Source organism: Schistocerca americana, chromosome 5, assembly GCF_021461395.2.
Source record: "Schistocerca americana isolate TAMUIC-IGC-003095 chromosome 5, iqSchAmer2.1, whole genome shotgun sequence".
In the NCBI taxonomy this organism is placed as follows: domain Eukaryota; kingdom Metazoa; phylum Arthropoda; class Insecta; order Orthoptera; family Acrididae; genus Schistocerca; species Schistocerca americana.
Window position 1 is genome coordinate 349093788 of NC_060123.1, and position 17248 is coordinate 349111035.

The window sequence follows — 17248 nt, forward strand, 5'->3', positions numbered from 1 at the left end:
TATCTTGCCAGAGGTGTTTAATCTCTTTCCACACGTTGTCTTTATTCTGCTCTTGTGCTATGTCCTGTAATGACGACGAAATGAAATTTTCAAATGCAACTTGTTGAATGTACATGACGCTGAAATTTGCTTTGCAGAAGTTGGTTGCGATGTCTTGCTGATTGTTGCTGAGAGAACGAGATAGTGCGTCTGCTACAATATTTTGTGTGCCGGGAATGTGAACAATTGTAAAATTAAATTCCTGTAGATAAAGTTTCCATCTAATGGTTCAAATGGCTCTGAGCACTATGCGACTTAACTTCTGAGGTCATCAGTCGCCTAGAACTTAGAACTAATTAAACCTAACTAACCTAAGGACATCACACACATCCATGCCCGAGGCAGGATTCGAACCTGCGACCGTAGCGGTCACGCGGTTCCAGACTGAAGCGCCTTTAACCGCACGGCCACACCGGCTGGCAAAGTTTCCATCTACTTAATCTGTCGTGTGTAAATTTAGCCGAAAGTAAAAATTGTATCGCTCTGTGGTCTGTGTAAACGGTGGTATGTCTTCCATAAAGAAAGTGCCTAAATCTCGTAAAAGCCCAAATAACACATAATGTATCAAGTTCTGTAACGGAATAATTTCGTTCAGCGGGTGACAAAATGCGACTTGCAAATGCGACATTTTTAATTATTGTAGAGCCATCTTCTTCAATTTCCTGAAAAATATGTACACCTAAAGCGGTGTCAGAACTGTCGGTGGCAATGGAAAAATTTCTGGTAAGATCTGGGTGCGATAAAAGTGGTGCATTCAACAAAGCGTGTTTCAGGTTCATAAATTCAGATTGTGCTTGCTTATCCCAGGACCAAATAGTGTTTTTACCTGTCAATTGACATAATCTAGGGGTGTCTAAAGCAGAGTAATGAATAAATTTACGAAAAAGTTAATTAAGCCCAAAAAAACTGCGTAGTTGTTTCTTCGTCGTAGGAACAGTAATGTCACGTAGAGCTTGAAGTTTTTCCGGGTCAGGCGTAATGCCCTCTGCCGAAATTACATGTCCAAGAAATTTTATAGAAGTTTTGCCAAAGTGCGATTTACTGAGATTAACTGTGAGTCCTTGTGCACGAAAAGTTTGCAACAGTCGTTCAACAATCAGATTGTGTTCAGACCAGTTAGCTTCTGCAATAAGAATGTCGTCTACGTACGTTGTGATTCTGTCTTCAAGTTCTGTCGGAAGTATTGTATTCAAACCGCGAATAAAAGCTGCAGAGCCGGCCGAAGTGGCCGTGTGGTTAAAGGCGCTGCAGTCAGGAACCGCAAGACCGCTACGGTCGCAGGTTCGAATCCTGCCTCGGGCATGGATGTTTGTAATGTCCTTAGGTTAGTTAGGTTTAACCAGTTCTAAGTTCTAGGGGACTAATGACCTCAGCAGTTGAGTCCCATAGTGCTCAGAGCCATTTGAACCATTTTTTAAAAGCTGCAGAAGAAATAGTTAAACCGAATGGTAATTTACAAAATTGATAACAGTCACCAAAACAGAGAAATGCTGTGTACTTTCTGCAGTTCGGATGGAGCTGAATTTGCCAAAATCCCGATTTCAGATCTAATGTAGAATAAATAGCAGTACCGTGAAATTTCTGTAGAACTTCTTCTAGTGTCTGTGGGCGATCTGTTTCATTAATAATAATGTCATTGATGTGACGCGAATCAAGTAGGAGGGGAAGTGAGCCATCCTTTTTCTTAACAATATGGAGCGGGTTTATGTACGGACTAACCGCCGGTTCAATAATTCCTTGGTCAAGCATAGCTTGCAATTCTTTCTTAACTTGTTCTCTATGAATATATGGAATGGGATAATGCTTGGATTTAAATGTGTCGTGCTGTTTGACTTGAAATTCATACATGAAACCGGACATAGTACCAGGAACGTTGTCAAAAACTGGAGCTTGCTGTAAAAGAATTTTGTGTAGTTGCGTGCGTTCGTCGTCTGTATTTGCACTACTCTGTTTAACTTTATCAGAAATCGTCTGTATTACGTCATAGTCCGCTTCGTCTGGAGTATTATAGTTGTGTACGTACGTATCTGTGAACAATGTGGAATTACAGTCTATGCTACGTGATACGGAAATGACCTCTGTCCGATTAATTGTTTGTTCTTCTGCAGATAATGAGTGCTGAAATTCTAGAGCTAGTTGTACATTTTCATCCTTTAACATTAAATAGGAGTTTTGAAAGTCAATAATTGCGTCGTGTTGTACCAGAAAATTCGTACCTAAAATAACGTCTGTTGTCAATAAAGGAACAATCCAAAAATTTGAGTGAAATGTGTGACCTGCAATACAAAATGATAAATGTGTCTGTAATTTAACATCTACTCCTTTACTCGATACTGCTCCTTTTACTTTCGTTTTGCCTAATGGTAACTTAGGATAGGTATTCTCTTTGTTACACTCGTTGAAAGTTTCTTCATTTATATCTGACATAGGTGATCCAGAATCGATTACTGCCGAAAATTTCGATGATCCAATTTTAATTTAGATGACAGGGTGTGAAATGATTTTTTGAACTATTGGTATTTCCTGCAAAAGAGTGTCTCGGATGTCGTCAAAAGTAATAACATTTTCGTGAACAAGATTCTGTGTATCTGAAGTATTGCTTACGTTGCTGGAAGATGCAACCTGTGCTGTATCTAGTCAAATTCTATCTGACGTGTTATTATTTTCGGGAGGATGCTGTGGCATTTCGACTATTTGAACTGTTCTGTTATTTCTTCCAGACGTATTACGCTCTGGATGATACCTACTGTCTGGTTCATTCATGAGAATATGTTGTTGCTGATCATTTTGCTGCTGGTAAGACCGACTGTTATTAAACGTATGTTGATAATTGTGCTCATTGTTTTTACGTCTGTCGTGATAGTCATTTCTATACGGTGCATTGCGATAGGAATTGAAATAGTGTCTTTTCTGTATGTAGTTATTTGCTTGTTGCTGTGCGTTACTATTTGTTGGAGCTGAGACTATACGTGCACGCGGCGAAACATTAAAGCCTGGCTGACCTTGCACACTGCATTGTTGGTTAGGTATGCTAACCGGCTGGCTTTCATGCTGTTGCGGAGAAAAACCTCTATTGTTACCAAAATGTGTTTGCTGTTGCTGATAATTTTGATGATACTGATAATTAAAATTTTGTCTGTTATTATAGTTCTGGTGGTCGTCGTTCCTGAAGCGTCTATTACCTTTGCTATTGAAATTACGTGGCTGATCGTAATTGCTGTACGTTTGTTGACCTTGGTTATTATATGAAAACTTTTTGTTTATAAAGGAATAATCCGATTGCTGCACTTCCAAAAGCTGTAACAGATCTCTGAATGCCGAAATATTTTCTTTCTGCTGACCCGTTAAAAGCGACACTCTTAATGATCGTGGCAATTTAGAAATACATAATTGAATAAGTGCAGATTCACTATATGGTTCACTTAAGTAGTGATTTTGTTGGACCATGTGCTCAAAAAATTGCGTGACACTGGGAAAATTTGAGTTCTCATAATTCGGTAAACTAATTAGTTGATCCTTAATTCCACGCTGTGTCGTCTTCGACCAATACGCTGACAGAAAAGCATTCTGAAACTCTTCTACCGAATAGCATTGCCTCGCGATCGGTCTCATACGAGTTGCCGGTTCGCCTTCCAAAAAACTGCAGATAAATTCAAGTTTATGTGTTACGGGCCAAGTCGGTAGAAAAGCAAAGCTAAATTGTTGTATCCAATCCAGTGGGTGAATCTGTGTTCTGTCATTTTTAAATACTTTAAATTTTCTCACTGATAGAAAATGTTTGTAAACAAAATTATCGTCTCTGTATGAGGGAACAGGTTCAAGATTGTATGAGAATCTGTTTGACTGTGACTGTTCGGTATCTAACTCACGTACTCTTTGTAGATTACCTAAATTATACTGGCTGTGTGAGTGTGAGAAATGTTCGGAATTCGCCGTATGCTGTGACGTGTTATTAACTGAAATATTTTTTATCTCTGTTACCTCTTGCTGTAAACTTGACAATTTTCTACGTAATGTGTTATTAGACAAATCGATCTCATTGATTGTCTGCTGTAAATTTTGAAATTCAGGTGTTTGGTTAAACAAAATCGGTGCAGTATCGTCTGATTTACTGTCATTATTACTTTCGATAACATCAATACGACTGGCCAATTCATCATATTTTTCTGTCAGTATTTTTACCTGATCATCGTTTTTAGTGTCAGAAGCATTAATTTGTTTTTGTATTTTACGTGTGGTTTCACTCAATTTTTTAACGTCTGCTTTAATGACATCGGAATCCTGTGTTAGTTCTAATTGTTCGAGTCTGTCTGTCACTGTCTGAAAGTCTTCTGTGTGTGTGTCTGTTTTCGATTTAAGATCGGAAATTTCATCACGTAATTCTGTGTTCAACTGTTTAATGGTATTAATTTCGTCGGACACTGTAGCAATATTGTTGTCTACGTATGTTTTTGCTTTCGCAAACAATTTACGTTTATCTTCCTGCCTCTGTGCGGTGATTGTTTCCATGACTCGTCGTTTTACTTTATTCTGTTCCTGTATAAATTTACGGAAACGCGTATTACTGTTTTCTAGGTGGTGATTAAAACGCTCGTCAATTTGACTGTTTTGTTGATCGAATTTTGCGTCTACCTTTGCATCCAGTGTGCGCAAAAGTTCTGCTGTCATTAATTTAAACTCCTCGCGTAACTGTGTTGTGTTTTCAGAGCATTGTTTAGCGACTCCACTAATTTCGTCTCTAAGTGTTTCTGTTGTAGCTGTTTGCATATCCCTTAATTCTTGAGCAACAGATCTAATTTCTTCGCTACTTTTCTTAGCACAAGCCTCAATTTCCACACGTAACTGTTCTTTAGTATCATGAAATTGCGAGGCAATGACTGTAATCTGTTCACTAAGCTGTCTGGAATTTTTGTCTAATTTTTCATTAAGGTCGTTATATTTTTCATTAAGTAGTTTGAAATTGTTATCTTGTTTTTCATTAATTTCATTAATTTGATGTTTGAGACTTTCACTAAATTCTTTGTGATTGTCATCTTGTCTTTCATTCTGTTGTTTGGAATTTTCATTAAGTTGTTGTTTGAAATTTTCACTAAGTTGTATCATTAATGCCATGAATCGATCCATGTCAATACTACTTACTCTATTCTCTGTGCTGTTTGATGGCGTACCCGCATTTGTCATGTTTTGTGTGACCATTTGGTCATTCTGTAACTTCTGAAAGGGTTTGCCAATCGGATGTGCACTATCGGTCACTACACCGGAATTAAATAAATCTGTCGTACTTTCAGTACACTGATCATTTTCATTAGAAAAATTTGTCTGTTCGTCACGTGAATTTTGCAAACCGGTTGTGTTAAGCTGGGCAGCGCTCATTGCAACAGAACGCCCCGCGTCATCAATTGTCGTAAAATTAACAGAGGACACAATTGAATTTATTTGCTCATCATTAGCAATAAAATCATTACTGGTGATCAGCACGCACTGATTGTCCGAAAATACAGGATTGTCATCATTACACTGCGTGTCGCAAGTACTATCGGTCAAGTTATTTAAGTCGGTTATTTCACTCATTATACATCGCGATGTACTATTAACAGTTTTTCGCGGCATTTTTCTCAAATCAAAAAATCAAAATTATTCACAAATGAAACAAACACAATGGAAAATGCAACAAACACAAATACAACAAAGAGCAACAAATTGCCGATGATCTGTGGAAGAAAGATTGATAAATTAGAAAATGCGTTGCGCCAAATGCTAATTATATTAAGTAAATAAGAGCAGATATATGACTACTTCTCAGAAGATTCACAAAGAAATACGATCCTGGTCCGGATGTCGCCAAGTGTAACCTCCCCACACAAAATCGTTAAATGAAAAACATGAAAATGAAGCCAAATATAACCTCCCAACAAAAATAATGTCTAATAAGAATGCAGATTGGAGGCAAAAACAACACAATAATATTAATTAATTAAATAATGAAACATGAACCGTATCTAACATCTCAACAGAAATAATTAAACCTGATAAATTTCATAAGGGCAGCAGCGCTGACCTTCGGCCCTGTATTCTGAATAAAAAAGCAAAAATTCTTACCTCAGTAAAAACTGCATCATAAAAACTGCATCTATATCTGCTCTTATTTATCGACACAGCTTCGTGCAATGCTGGCGTATATTTAATATTGATTCTTGGAGGAAATGCATAGGAAATATTCTTTAAATTGAAACGAATGTTTTTCTTTAAAAGAGTTACTTTATAAAAAAGATTATTATTGGGGCATTTTGAACAAATTAATTACAATTAACATACATTACTAGATGTGCGCAATGCTGCTTCATTACCTTCTACAACAATACATATCGTCCTGAATCGTGACCAGAGTCGCGAGAAGAACACGCCGTCGACGCATGCCGACGCCTGCTCAGTACAATCGTCCACTCGCTACCACTACTGCCGACTGATCACTACTGCAGACTCGCGCAGACTAGCGCAGACTGACTTCTACTGCCGACTCGCTACACACTAGTACTGTCGTCTCGCGCGGTCAAGCGCAGACTAGCAATGATAAATAACTCTCTGGTCAGAGATTCTGTCATGCCTCGCCATCGCTGGTAATGAATACATACGTGTTTCACACTGTAAGATAATCTTCAATGGAGCAGAAGGAATTCCCCAACAGATAGTCCTTTCTAATCACACGTAATCTCCAACGCGTTATCCACAAGACGTTTAATTTCATCCGGCATGTAGTTGAATTCATGTGTACCCATTTATTTCACTCCTCTCTGTACTAATCTTAATGCTTTGAAGTTTTTGTAATGGTTGTTTTTGGTCTAGTGTTATGTTCACGCTTTTTATTATTTTATAGGAAAGAGAAATATTGATAACGACAACAGAAATTAGTGACTAAACATACATGGTGGGGTAGCTGTCAAGTTTTTGAAGATATCTCTGCAGTATTTTCTAAAATTAACACCAAAAATAATTCTTATAACACCCGTCTTTATTCTGAAAAAAAGCTGTCGTTAAGATTTGAATTTCCCCCCAAAATTAATTTTGGTTGAATCTTTTTATTAATTCTTTTAATTTTCTTATATTAAGAAGTGAATATCTCGATAGTACTTAGAAGATGCACTGATACCATCAGTCAGGACTGTTTTCCGGACAATCACAAGTTGAGAAATCAAGTGATTGTCCTCCATGTAAAATTCCACCCTATAACTTCCTTTCTGGATACTTAAGCCATAGAGATATTTGCAACACCATACATTCAAATAAAAAAAACAACCTTTAAACTTTGAAAAAAATTGATGCTATCACTTTCGCATCAACAGCTGTCCTTTGGTTCCAGGCTAGGAGTGCAATTTAAAGTAGCTAAGCAACAAATTATTTCACTTGCAATTCGAATTCTTCTTGCTGTGATATTATTCCCGCGCTAAGCATTTGACTTGCATAGAAGGCTACTTAACCAATTTGCGCTCATGTTAGTTGGGAAGATTCGATTCAGATAAAAGGCAGCGTATTCCAAGTATTCCAATAATTATAATAATTATGAGATGCCCTGGAATATTACAAGAGGATAGGGGAGCAGCAGAGTATAAAATGTTTAAATTGTTCCTGATCTTTAGAAGGCTTTAACGATAAAATGATGCTGAGGAGGAGGAGGATGAAGAAGAAGGCAGAGAGAAATAGTGACTGTAAGAAGATGTAAAAGTAATATTACATGACTTTTAGATGTTAACGTAGATACAATCAATCAAAGTGCCGTTTAGAGTAGGCTGAAAGATATATGAATAGCAAAGACTTGCCGGCTTCTACACACACGAACATAGGGCATGGAGAAAATTCCGCCTTAAACAAGACAGAGTTTAATTGATTTTGTTTCAGATAAAACACAACCAATCTATGCTGTTTTTCACAGGGCGGAATTTCTCTCCAATATTTCTTAGCAAGCACGGAAAATAAGAAGAGCTACAACATACAAAAGATGATTGTACCTGAGGAACTCAACGGTGACTGGGCCATTATTTATAAACATATTGAGATACAAGACCAAGTGATGGCTAAGCGTATCTAGTTAATGTTTTACGGTAATCTTGTACCATCAATATTTTTTATTAAGAGATGCAGCAATCAGATATCAGCGTGGCAGATTTTATTTTGAAAAGGCTAAGAAGATTTGAATCTTGTGTAACACTTCAGAACTTCAAGGCTTTCATGTACCGTAAAGATGTAGCAGTAGAAACATTAGTAATATGTGCTATTAATCTGTTCCTTGAGGCGAAGAGTCAAGTAGTTATAGCCAAATAACCCTGTCAGCCCTTTTCATCCGTAATAAAATAAAACTCATCAGAGCTTGTGAATAATAAATCATGTTACCTTTCCATGTTCCTAGTCTTCCGTCAAGATCCGCCCTTCAAGCGTACAAATTTTGGACTGAGTGATTCTAGTACGCTTCTTTTGCGGAAAACAGCTTTGTTAGCATGTCTCGATCGGCTTTCGTGCCTTGTCCATCTTGTACCATCTTGCATTACAGATAGATTATTTCCTTCCCTTCTCTGTTGCCTCACATTTGATAACTAGCTGTCCGTCATTCTAGTTTTCGCGATCCGGCAATACCTTTTTCCTCTTCTTCTTAAGTGGAACACACATAACCCAGTCAGAAGTCCCTGTAAACCTTACTTTCGTCCAGTGTAGTATGCAAATTTTATTCTCCTTTTCTAGTTTTCTTAATTTTTTTGTTATGTTGCTCCTACTACTTTAAGAATTATGGCAATAAGCTACGTCTTATCATTTCCATGGTTGAGTGGACAGTGTCTTTAGCTAGCTTACGTGGAGTTTCCCTGAGATGGCCGTACTGCTTCCCTGAATTCTATTATTAGTACTCAGACATTCACTTCGATGTAGTAAACTACTTGTTTTTTGGCGACTCGCTAAAATTTCATTGTTTATTACGATGTTTCAACTACTGCCATCATGAGACATTAAAAAGCTTAGAATTTATACAAAAAATGCTATGTCAATACTTATACAGAACCTCCTTTTGTAAGTCCTATGCTTTTTGATATCTGATAGTGGCAGTAGCCGAAACATCGCAGTACGTAAATAAATAGTTTTAGTAAGCGATCTAGATGGACAGTGTTATCACAATGACTGCGGAGTCAGACTCGAAATTCATTTCCTCTATTAATAAGTAGTAAAGTACGTTCATTATTGCATTGTGACCGATTTCGAGCTTCACTTCGCCGCTTGTCAGAGGACAATTTGATATTGCCCTGTATCATAGCAGGTGAATTCAACGATTAATTGAACGGTTTTCTCTAGTAAGTGGTACATTGAGGAGTGAAGATGATACATGTGGAAACGAAATTACTTACAATTTTAAATATCAACGCAAACTAGAAGGACAGCAAAATTCGTTGTACGGAAGTTGACTGCCGTAAAGAACATTATGTCGATTTCTGCATACATCGAGTTGACCTGTTTACTATTCCTTTTACTCACACACTTCTCTTCATTATCAAATTAACTATTCAACGATGCTTCACGATGTTGCTACTAACCTACCGCTTCTTTTACTCAAGTTTTTCCATAAATTTATTTTCTCTACGATTCCACCCAGTCAGCCTGTCTACCCGTCTAACATTCAACATTTTACTACCGGCTTTACGACCACCACAAAAATATTTTTAAATGCAGATTTCGTTCATTGTTGTTGACTTTTACGCTCAACATACTTGTTAAAGAGATATTATCGTGTAAATAAGGCCCTGAACCTGGAAATATTGAATACGACATTCTTTTGGGTATGGGACTTGTGGGGCTTCGGTTTAAGTCATCATCATCATCATCATCAGTTAAGACTGATTATGCTTTTCAGCGTTCAGTCTGGAGCATAGCCCCCTTATAAAATTCCTCCTCTATTCAGTGCTAACATTGGTGCCTCTTCTGATGTTAAACCTATTACTTCAAAATCATTCTTATCCGAATCCAGGTACCTTCTCCTTGGTCTGCCGGTTTAAGTCTAACGGAAAATTTTAAAACATAAATGGAATCTGTTAGAAAACCCGCCAGGTTAGCCGAGCACGCTAACGCGCTGCTTCCTGGTCTCGGGTAGGCGCGCCGACCCCGGATCGAATCCGCCCGGCAGATAAACGACGAGGGTCTGGATGTGGTTTTTAGGCGGTTTTCCACATCCCCCTAGGTGAATACCGGGCTGATCCCCACGTCCTGCTTCAGTTACACGGCTCGCAGGCATCTAAACACTTTCGCACTATTCTATGGATTACACTAGTCGCAGACAGTTCATCATCATCATCATCAGCCAATTCAATCAATAGATGATGTGGCCTCTTCGAGTCGTTGATTCAGGTAGGCTTTCAGAAGTCTTCTCCAAGTGGGACAGTCTTGGGCAGTTCTCTGCCAGGTGTTACCAGCGATCTTCTTGATGTCTTTGTCCCATCTGTCTGGTGGTCTTCCTCTAGGCCTCCGGTGCTCTCTCGGACTCCACTCCAGTACTAGCTTCGTCCATCTGTTGTCTTTTCTTCTTGCAACGTGGCCAGCCCACTGCCATTTCAAGGAACCTACTCTCTCTAAGATGTCATTAACCTTCGTCACAGACCGGATGTCATCTGCCCTTTTCCTGTCCTTTCTTGTATAGCCCAGCATTGATCTCTCCATGGCTATCTGTGCTGTCCTAAGTTTCCCTTTTGTGAATGAGTTCAGTGTCCATGTCTCGCAGCCATACGTCATCACAGGAAGAATGCATTGATCAAATACTGCTTTCTTCAGATTTACTGGCATTTTTGATGTGAATACTTTTGAATTCTTCCCAAATGCTTGCCAGCCGAGCTTGATGCGTCGATAGATTCTCCCTTCGTATTTATAATCTGGCCAAGGTAGACATATTCACTGACCTCTTCTAGTAGACTGTCCTTGACTTTCACATCTCCAGCTGGGACCCATTTGTTGGATATTACTTTTGTTTTGGAAAGGTTCATGTTCAAGCCAACCAGCTGACATTCCGATGCAAGATCTGTAACTAAGTTTTGGAGCTCTGCGAAGTCTTTGGCCAGTAAGGCAATATCATCAGCAAATCTCAAGTTGGTAAGCCTTCTTCCATTAATTCTAATTCCCTTACCTTCCCAGCTCAACTTTGACATAGCCATTTCCAATACTTCAGAGAACAGTTTTGGGGAGATGGGATCGCCTTGCTTGACACCCCTCATGATGCGGAATTCTTGAGTTGATTCGCCGATGTTAACATACATGGGGTACACTAATTCCTTCCCGGGGGGTACGGGGTGGCGGTAGGAAGGGCATCCAGCCACCGCTTCAACTAACATTGCCACATCCGATTAACCATGGCGACCCTGCGTATCCGCGGGAAAACGGCACAAACAAAAGAAAGAAAGAAAGGAATCTGTTAGAAGAAAATGGCTCTGAGCACTATGGGACTTAAAAATAGTTCAAATGGCTCTGAGCACTATGGGACTTAACATCTATGGTCATCAGTCCCCCAGAACTTAGAACTACTTAAACCTAACTAACCTAAGGACAGCACACAACACCCAGCCATCACGAGGCAGAGAAAATCCCTGACCCCACCGGGAATCGAACCCGGGAACCCGGGCGTGGGAAGCGAGAACGCTACCGCACGACCACGAGATGCGGACTATGGGACTTAACATCTGTGGTCATCAGTCCCCTAGAACTTAGAACTACTTAAACCTAACTAACCTAAGGACAGCACACAACACCCAGCATCACGAGGCAGAGAAAATCCCTGACCCCGCCGGGAATCTAACCCGGGAACCCGGGCGTGGGAAGCGAGAACGCTACCGCACGACCTTGAGATGCGGGCAATCTGTTAGAAGAGTTCATTATAATCAATAAAAAACGTTTCGACATTTAAAATGTATAGAAACTTACATAGAAACCACTAGATTACAGTATTTTCAAAAAGTGGGCGTTAACTATCCCGCTCTCGGTTTTGTGAGCATTAATGCGACCACACTCCATCTGTCTTGTTTTTTCTTTGGTGTTCATCTTACAGTCTTATTATTTCGCTGCATTCTAGATTAGTTGTAGCCCAGAGAAGCCACTATGCTCGGCCTGTGCAGGTGGTTCCGGGAGACGGGAGGTGCGCTGACGGAGGTCCGCGCCCAGGGGCTGGTGCGCCCCCTGCACAGCGTGCTGCAGTTTCCGCGCGTGCAGCCGGAGGACTCTGCGCGCTACGTGTGCGTTGCCACCAACAGCGTGGGCGAGGACCGCCGCCAGATCACGCTCAGCGTCTCCACGCCGCTCACCGCGCACATCCGCCCTCAACAGCAGGTGAGCACCTCTCGGCCCCGCAGCACCTATTGTACGCGGCCGCGAAATATAGGGAAAGAATAGGCGCAGCACTGCGGCACTTTAAACAACTAGGACCAGCACCAACGTCCTTCACTGAAATTAGCTCCATACTTAACAGTCATATACAACCGTTCGCTCGACGAAAGAACCGTACCCAAAGACTAGAAAGTTGCACAGGTCACACCAATATTCAAGAAAGGTAGTAAGAGTAATCCACTAAATTACAAGCCCATATCGTTAACGCCAGTATGCAGCAGGATTTTGCAACATTTATTGGGTTCAAACACTGTGAATTACCTCAAAGAAAACTGTCTATTGACACACAATCAACATGGTTCAAATGGCTCTGAGCAATGTGGGACTTAACTGCCGTGGTCATCAGTCCCCTAGAACTTAGAACTACTTAAACCTAACTAACCTAAGGACATCACATCCATGCCCGAAGCAGGATTCGAACCTGCGCCCGGAGCGGTCGCGCGGTTCCAGACTGTAGCGCCTATAACCGCTCGGCCACTACGGCCGGCCAAATGAACATGGGTTTTGAAAATATCGTTCCTGTGAAACACAGCTAGCTCTTTATTCACATGAAGTGTTAAGTGTTATTGACAAGCGATTTCAGATCGATTCCGTATTTCTGGATTTCCGGAAGGCTTTTGACACTGTACCACACAAGCGGCTTGTAGTGAAATTGCGTGCTTATGGAATATCGTCTCAGTTATGTGATTGGATTTGTGATTTTCTGTCAGAGAGGTCGCAGTTCGTAGTAACTGACGGAAAGTCATCGAGTAAAACAGAAGTGATTTGTGGCGTTCCCCAAGGTAGAGTTGTAGGCCCTTTGCTGTTTCTTATCTATATAAACAATTTGGGGGATAATCTGAGCAGCCGTCTTAGGTTGTTTGCAGATGCCGCTGTCGTTTATCGACTAATAAAGTCATCAGAAGATCAAAACAAACTGCAAAACGAATTAGAAAAGATATCTGAATGGTGCGAAAATTGGCATTTGACCCTAAATAATGAAAAGTGTGAGGTCATCCACTTGAGTGCTAAAAGGAATTCGTTAAAAGTTGGTTACACGATAAATCAGCCTAATCTAAATGGTTCAAATGGCTCTGAGCACTATGGGACTTAACTTCTGAGGTCATCAGTCCCCCAGAACTCAGAACTATGTAAGCCTAACTAACCTAAGGACATCACGCACATCCATGCCCAAGGCAGGATTCGAACCTGCGACCGTAGCGGTCGCTCGGCTCCAGATTGTAGCGCCTAGAACCGCACGGCCACTCCGACCGGCTAGTCTAATCTCAAAGCCGTAAATTCAACTAAATTCCTAGGTATTACAATTACGAACAACTTAAATTGGAAGGAACACATAGAAAACGCTGTGGGGAAGGCTAACCAAAGACTGCGTTTTATTGGCAGGACACTTAGAAAAAGCAACAGATCTGCTAAGGAGACTGCCTACACTACGCTTGTCCGTTCTCTTTTAGAATACTGCTGCGCGGTGTCGTATCCTTACCAGATAGGACTGATGGAGTACATCGAAAAAGTTCAAAGAAGGGCAGCACGTTTTGTATTAACGCGAAATATGGGAGAGAGTGTCACAGAAATGATGAAGGATTTGGGCTGAATTTCACTAAAAGAAAGGCGAGTTTCGTTGCGACGGAATCTTCTCATGAAATTCCAATCACCAACTTTCTCCTCCGAATGCGTAAATTTTTTTTTTTTGACACCGATCTACATAGAGAGGAACGATCACCATGATAAAATAAGAGAAATCAGAGCTCGTACAGAAAGATATAGGTGTTCGTTCTTTCCGCGCGCTATACGAGATTGGAATAATAGAGAATTGTGAAGGTGGTTTGATGAACCCTCTGCCAGGCACTTAAATCTGATTTGCCGAGTATCCATGTAGATGTACATGTAGATGTACTAGCTACAATTACAAAAACTCCTAAAATTAAAACCTCATATGGAGTTGATGGAATTTCAAACAGAATTCTGAAAAGTTGTTCCAGCTTAATAAGTAATGTCCTTAATGGTATATGCAATACATCACTGGCTCAGGGAACTTTTTCAGACAGGTTAAACCTCTTCATAAGATAGGCGTCAAGACAGACTTAAACAATTATCGTCCGATTTCCTTACTGACATATTTTTTGCAAAATATACGAGAAAGTAATGTACTCAAGAGTAGTCGCACACTTAAGTGGAGATAGTTTCAGGTTAGAATCCAGTAGGATTACTCGACTAAGAATGCTATTTATACATTCACTCATCAATTAGTACAAGCCTTAAAAAATAAGATATCGCCCATCGCTCATTTTTGTGAACTTTCTATGGCGTTTGATTGTGTAGATAATGTTACTCTCTTAGAGAAACTGATGTTTTATCGAACTGATGGCTTTACACGCAGCTGGTTTGAACTTACTTAACAAACAGAATGAAAAAGGTTGTGCTCAATTATTCAGACAATGCTATAATTTTGAAAAAAGGCGCGCTACATTCAATTCTGCACAACGAGTAGTCGTACCAACAACTAACGTAGCACATGAGCAGGAGGTAGTAAGTAGGGTAGAACGCTCCAGTTTTTTAGGTGTACATATAGATGAAAACTTGAACTGGAAGAAGCTTATTACTCAGCCTCTGAAACAGTTAACTTCTTCTACTTTTGCTCTTCGTATAATTGCTAATCTTGGAAACAAGCGTATCAGCCTCCTCACATATTTCGCATATTTCCACTCAATTATGTCTTACGGAATAATTTTCTGGGGTAACACATAACTTAGAAAGAAAGTACTGATTGCGCAAAAGCGAGCAATAACAATAATATTGTGTGTTCACCATGGACGTCATACAGATGAGGTAGGCATTAACTACGCCATCACACTATATATATACGCTAGTGCCATTCGTCATAAATAATCCATCGCAATTTGTGAAGAACAGTGATGTCAATACCTATGACACTAAAGGAAAAAATTACCTTTATTACCCATTGTTAAAACTGTCACTGGCTCAGCAAGAAAATTTTTTGCTCATTTTGCCAATAGCAAAACATGGGTGATAGGTATCGAAGCAAGTTTGAAATCCAATTTAACAGTAGTTGCATGAGCAGGGCTAAAAATAATAATGAGTTCATTAATGTTAACACTGATCACGTACTGACATTCCTATAAACTGACTCGTTCCACATTACTTCAAGAAAGGAATTGTCAAATGATCTATAGAAAATGTAACTAACAGAGGGGTCGAGCAGCGTCACAGAATGTTCATCTAACGCAGATTTGCTCAGAGAGCGGTTGGGACCATTGGAGAGTTCTTTCTCAGCTCAAACAGAAAGAAAGCAGTTAGGGAAAACTTGTGGTATGTTCCTAGGTGTGCCTAGGCTTACACACTACTTGATCTAAATTAAACTAACTTAGGCTAAGGACAACATACACACCCTTGCCCGAGGGAGGACTCGAACCTCCGACGGGCAGAGCCGCGCGAACCGTGGCAAAGCGCCAAGACCGCACGGCTACCCCGCGCAGCAAGCAGTTAGGGGTTACTCCACATAAGGCAGTACTGCAATCTTTAAGACGTCCAATTCACGCAAACTAATTTTAGCTAAAGGAACGCTTGCTGTCGAGCTTGTGACTGCTGTATTTTGAAAGATATTTTCCCCACATGTAACTTGGTCAGTAACATGCTTATGTATACTTCCTTTACATGCCGCTACAAGTGCTGCTTAATGCCTGCAGGCTGTCATCGGATGCTGCGTTTATATCAAACGTTGCTGCTATGACATATAAGGTGGTCCTGGGAGTCGTTATTGGTTTGTTCTACTACTTCGTCTTTACAACTTTTATAACGGGTGCGTGTTCCTAAGTCTCGTTTAGATTACTTGAATCCTTTGTTTGAGAGGCCCACGGTATCACTTGATACTGTAACACTTTTGGATAATGGCAGCTCATAGTATGTCACGAAATAGTACCGTAAGTTCAAATAATCTACTGGAATGCAGCCGGGTAACGTTCTCGACAAATGAAACGACAGATTGCTGCGCATGGCAAGATAAACACTCTGCGGACGGAGCTACGTCAACAGGAATCAAAACAGAGTGTATTCAAAAAGACAACTCATAGACCGTAAAAAAATGTGGTGGTGCTAGTTTTCACCTACAGAAATATCGGCGGATATCGCGGAACGTTACCCAGTTGCATACCGGCAAGCTATTTCGAATATTCTATACACCGAGGCAAGTCGTACAAGTGACAATTCATATAATTTTTATATGTTGATTATGTTGTGGATTGGCTAGAGAGCCAACCCACTATGAGAGGAGGCCGAAAGGCACGCGTTTTAGCTCACGCAGGCTGGCGTGAGGTCTGGAACAGGTCAAGGAAATGAGACTCGCAAAAAAGGACGTAGCTGAGGAATACTTAACTTTAATCCATAAATAGTGAACATCGCTCTTGACGGTACATGTTTTACAGCATCAACAGTAACTGGTAATGGCGCCTTGCTAGGTTGTAGCAAATGACGTAGCTGAAGGCTATGCTAACTATCGTCTCGGCGAATGAGAGCGTAATTTGTCAGTGAACCATCGCTAGCAAAGTCGGCTGTACAACTGGGGCGAGTGCTAGTAAGTCTCTCTAGACCTGCCGTGTGGCAGCGCTCGGTCTGCAATCACTGATAGTGGCGACACTAACGGATCGCGGCCGATTTAAAGGCTACCACCTACGGCGGGCGGTTGTGGCATAAGGCTTCCGCCCGCCGGGGGAAGGACCCCATGTTGACGTATGCGACGAGGTGGGGAGCCTAACAACAGGCGAGGCTGTGCCACCCGCACCCTGCCATTCGGACCGAG

At 40.6% G+C, this 17248-nt stretch overlaps 1 protein-coding gene across 1 annotated transcript in view; it reads left to right on the forward strand.

The window, feature by feature from the left end:
- The window catches only part of LOC124616368 (Down syndrome cell adhesion molecule-like protein Dscam2), a 445499-nt gene that overhangs the window by 93148 nt on the left and 335103 nt on the right, over nt 1-17248 (forward strand). The window contains exon 6 of the mRNA XM_047144679.1: nt 12168-12378. Coding sequence (XP_047000635.1) covers nt 12168-12378 — 211 coding nt within the window. The remainder of the gene's footprint in view (nt 1-12167; nt 12379-17248) is intronic.